We start from the raw sequence: 3,850 nt of genomic DNA, 5'->3' as shown, positions 1-3,850 counted from the left end.
CACGCTACGTAAAAATAACCAAGGCGCGCTCACAAGTCATAAGTCATAACTCAACCCTGAGTAAGGAGATTATTTATCGTGAATCGGAACACCATTTTTTAGTTAGTCAGTGTAAATAGGAGGGTAAAATTGGAAAAGAATAAAATAATAAGAGTAAAAAGAGAAAAAAAAAAGTTAATGATGTGAGAGAGAGCATCAAAAGATTCGGCTTCTTGAGTAAGAGAGTAAAGATAAGTAGCTGTTTGTACCTTAAAAACAGAAAAAGATGAAGTAGCTGAGCGTCAACTGTCATCGGTGTTCCCGAATCACTTGTCATTTGCTAGTTCCTTGTCTGGTTTGACTTCATTCGTGGTTCGGGAAATCGCAAGCCCTCACAGTTCTCACATCTTTTCTTCCTCTAATAAACGCTGTAAGCCATTGCCAAGTATCTTTGTTTTCCTCTAATTGGGAACAGATCTCCATCTTAGATTCTATTAACCTCTGCTTTAATTTGCAGTTGTTTACTATTTGGGAAGGAATTCAAGTGAGAGACACCAACATAATTCTGAAATTTCGGCTGAAACCCAGGTAATCAAAACTTCTATGCTGGCCATCCACACACACATACACACCTAAAAATTGCAAATTTGATTTGGGTTTTTTTGTAATTTACATTCATATGTAACTATTGTGTCTTCTCAAGTGAAGGATTTCCTTTTGGGTGATGGGAATCTAGTGACCTTTTGCATTTAGCTTTCTTCTAATTTAGAAGTTGGGTTTTAATCTTTCTGTGCTTTTCATCTTTGTGTTAGGGTTAAAATTGGAAATGATGGGAGGTCAGTCCAGCAAGATGAATAGTAATGATGTCCCATCCCCTATCAAAATGGGTACCCATTCTCTGTATGCGGCTGATTTAAGCTCTTATGAAGCAGCATGTGTTGAAGATCCAAACTTGCAATCCTTTGATGCTGCCATTCAGGAGCGCACCAACAGGGTGATAAATTCCCTTGCTAGTGGGATTGAGGTTCGTTCCATATCTATTGAGTCACTGAGAGAAGTGACTGGCAGTTTGCTTGAAATGAACCAGGAAGTTGTCAAGGTCATTCTAGAGTGCAAGCAAGATATATCCAACAAGAAGGACCGTGAGTTATTCTCCTTGGTGGAGGATTTTTTTGAGAATAGTCTCCAGACATTGGACTTCTGTAATGCTCTTGAGAAATGCTTGAAACGAGCACGTGAAAAACAGGTTATAGTTAAGTCTGCAATTACCTATTTTGAGGAAGAGGTGCAAAATGGGGTTGATGGATCGACTTATTTGAAGACATTGCAAGAGCTTAAGAATTTCAAGGAAGCTGGGGACCCCTTTACGGAAGAGTTTTATTTGTTGTTTCAATCAGTTTATGCACAACAAACTTCAATGCTGAAGAAATTGCAAATCAGAAAGCAAAAGCTTGATAAGAAATTGAAATCCCTCAAGACATTGAAGAGGGTGTCAAATGTCATTTTCTTGGCTGCTTTTGTCTCTGTGTTGATTTTCTCTGTGGTTGCAGCTGCAATTGCTGCACCACCTGTTGTAACAGCTTTGGCTGGTGCATTGGCTGTTCCAATAGGCTCGGTGGGAAAATGGTGTAACTCTCTTTTTATGGGATATGAGACAGCTCTAAAGGGCCAAAGAGAAGTAATCAGTTCAATGCAGGTTGGTACTTACATTACATTGGCCGACTTGCAAAACATTCGGGTGCGTATCAACAAATTGGAAATAGAGATTGAATCCATGTTGCAGAATGCTGATTTTGCTCATAGAAATGAGGATGCTGTTAGGCTTGCAATCGATGAGATTAAGAAGAAAATAGAAACTTTTTCGGATATCATTGAGAATTTGAGTGAGCAGGCTGATAAGTGTAGTCGACAGATAAGGAGAGCAAGGACAGTGGTTATACAAAAGATTATTAAATACACTGGTTGATAGCCCTTTCGCATGTTCTATGGATCGCTTTCTCTAGCTGGCATCTTCGTTTGCTCCTACTATAAGTTGCTGATCAAACACCCAGCTTATAACTGCACTGCAATAAGATGCTTTATGATTTATTAACTTGTGTATAACATTTCTTAACTTCCTATATTCACACCTTTGGATTATTCATAATTACATGCAATTTCCATGCTTGATTGTTGTTGTTGTTGTGTGTGTTTTTCATTAAACTCTTTTGCTAGATGCAATTGATAATCTATGTGTGATAATCATGGAATCCTAAGAAGAGCAATCAAAGGTGGAACAAAGTCTTGGACAAATGATAGTGAAAAATATATGGGTTTTATAAGAGTTATGTTGTACGAAAAAATGATTGTGCTATATTATAGAGATTCGTTTTGCGTGCCGTAGTTTTTTTTTTTATTTTTCTTCGAAACATACGGGTCCCACAAAATGTTGTGTGTGGAGGAAAAATTTTGTGGTCATGTTAAATGATGAATGCAAACTCCAAAATACATAGGCTGTTATGCACCCTAACTTTTTAAGGTGGGACCGGTTTTGGTTAACGCAAGCGGATTCTTTCTTTGTTGGTTTCTTGTATGTTAGGCAAACTTTTCATGCATGCATTGATAGGATCTTATGTTTGAGGCATCCTCTGGTGACAATGGTTGCACCTTATAGGAACCTTATACTGCTGTCTAACCATAAGCAGATTTGAAGTTGGAATTTTTAGTCTAGCAGATTTGAAAACACGCCCTGGTAGGCAACTTATATTCAACTTATATTCATTATAGAGTGTGTGTTTTTCTGGAATAAATCTTACACGCTATATATCTACAATTAAACATTGATCCCCCAGATGCCGCTTTCCATTAAAAAAGTAAACAGAACACTATGCCAAAATATCTTGTATATGCATGGATATTTTGTTATTTACAAACTCCCTAGTCCCTATGTGATACACGCATAATTCCATTTTTGGATGAAAATAAATTTTTTTAATCAAAATCAAAGTGCAACTGACAGAGAAGGTTCTATTAGCTTACCCCTTTGCGGTCACTCCCACCACTGGGAATTATTACAAGCTACCTATCAGACATTGACGTAGTTCACAACTAACCGTCCAAGATTTTGCTGTTTTACGTATTGCTTTTCTTTTCTTCTGCACCCAAAAAAATCTCACTAGGGGCAGCGTCTGTATTTTTTTTATTTTTTTTTAACTTTTATCACTTCTAAGTGGTATTTGATTGGACTAATTGCACTTCTATATCTTTATATATCAATTCAATTGTGTTTTTATCTTTACTGTAAAGAACCTTAGGATACATCACTCCAAAAGCTAGTTAAAGGAGTGGGAGTGCCCAAGGCCTTATAAAGATCATATTAGTTGCCCATCCAATCAATGTGGGACTATATATCTCAACACGCCCCCTCACGCAAGAGCCCTTTAGGCTAGAAGCGTGAAAATTGTGCAGGCCCATTTTTGGTTTACTTTTTTGTGTTTTTTTTATTTTATTTTAATTCCACTTTTTAAAGCGAGGGACGGTGAGACTCTGATATCATGTAAAGAATCTTAGGATACGTCACCCCAAAAGCTAACTCAAGGGGTGAGAGTGTCCAAGGCCTTATAAAGGTCATATTAATTGTCCATATAATCAATGTGGGACTATATATCTCAACACTTACTCTCTCTCTTTTTTAACATATTACCTGTAATTTATTGTTTACTTTTGCAATCTTCCCTATAGAGTAAGACCAAGTAATGTAATTCCAAATTACAGATCAAAGGAAAAAAAAGGATCAAATTAGATAACTAAATGTACGATGAAAATAGTTAATCTAAAAAAGAATAGGTCAATCATCAAAGTTAGAAAAAGATTAAGATTTTTTTAAATGATG

At 36.6% G+C, this 3,850-nt stretch overlaps 1 protein-coding gene across 1 annotated transcript; it reads left to right on the top strand.

The window, feature by feature from the left end:
- Positions 1–243: 243 nt before the first annotated feature.
- On the top strand, positions 244–2,127 carry LOC133316695 (UPF0496 protein At2g18630-like). The gene is made up of 3 exons (XM_061518474.1): positions 244–409; positions 497–567; positions 792–2,127. Exon 3 carries the CDS (start codon positions 806–808, stop codon positions 1,943–1,945), a length of 1,140 nt encoding a protein of 379 aa, XP_061374458.1. The 5' UTR covers positions 244–409; positions 497–567; positions 792–805; the 3' UTR covers positions 1,946–2,127.
- The last annotated feature ends 1,723 nt before the right edge of the window (positions 2,128–3,850 follow it).

This window comes from Gastrolobium bilobum, unplaced genomic scaffold, assembly GCF_033153095.1.
Source record: "Gastrolobium bilobum isolate Gb01-03AN ecotype WA unplaced genomic scaffold, APGP_CSIRO_Gbil_v1 utg7803, whole genome shotgun sequence".
Taxonomy (NCBI): Eukaryota; Viridiplantae; Streptophyta; class Magnoliopsida; order Fabales; family Fabaceae; genus Gastrolobium; species Gastrolobium bilobum.
Note: the sequence above shows the minus strand (reverse complement) of the source record. Positions and strands in the feature narration are given on the sequence as shown.

Bases quoted from the DNA above. Each gene is read 5' to 3' on its own strand.
- LOC133316695 (XM_061518474.1), top strand. From the start codon at position 806: ATGATGGGAGGTCAGTCCAGCAAGATGAATAGTAATGATGTCCCATCC.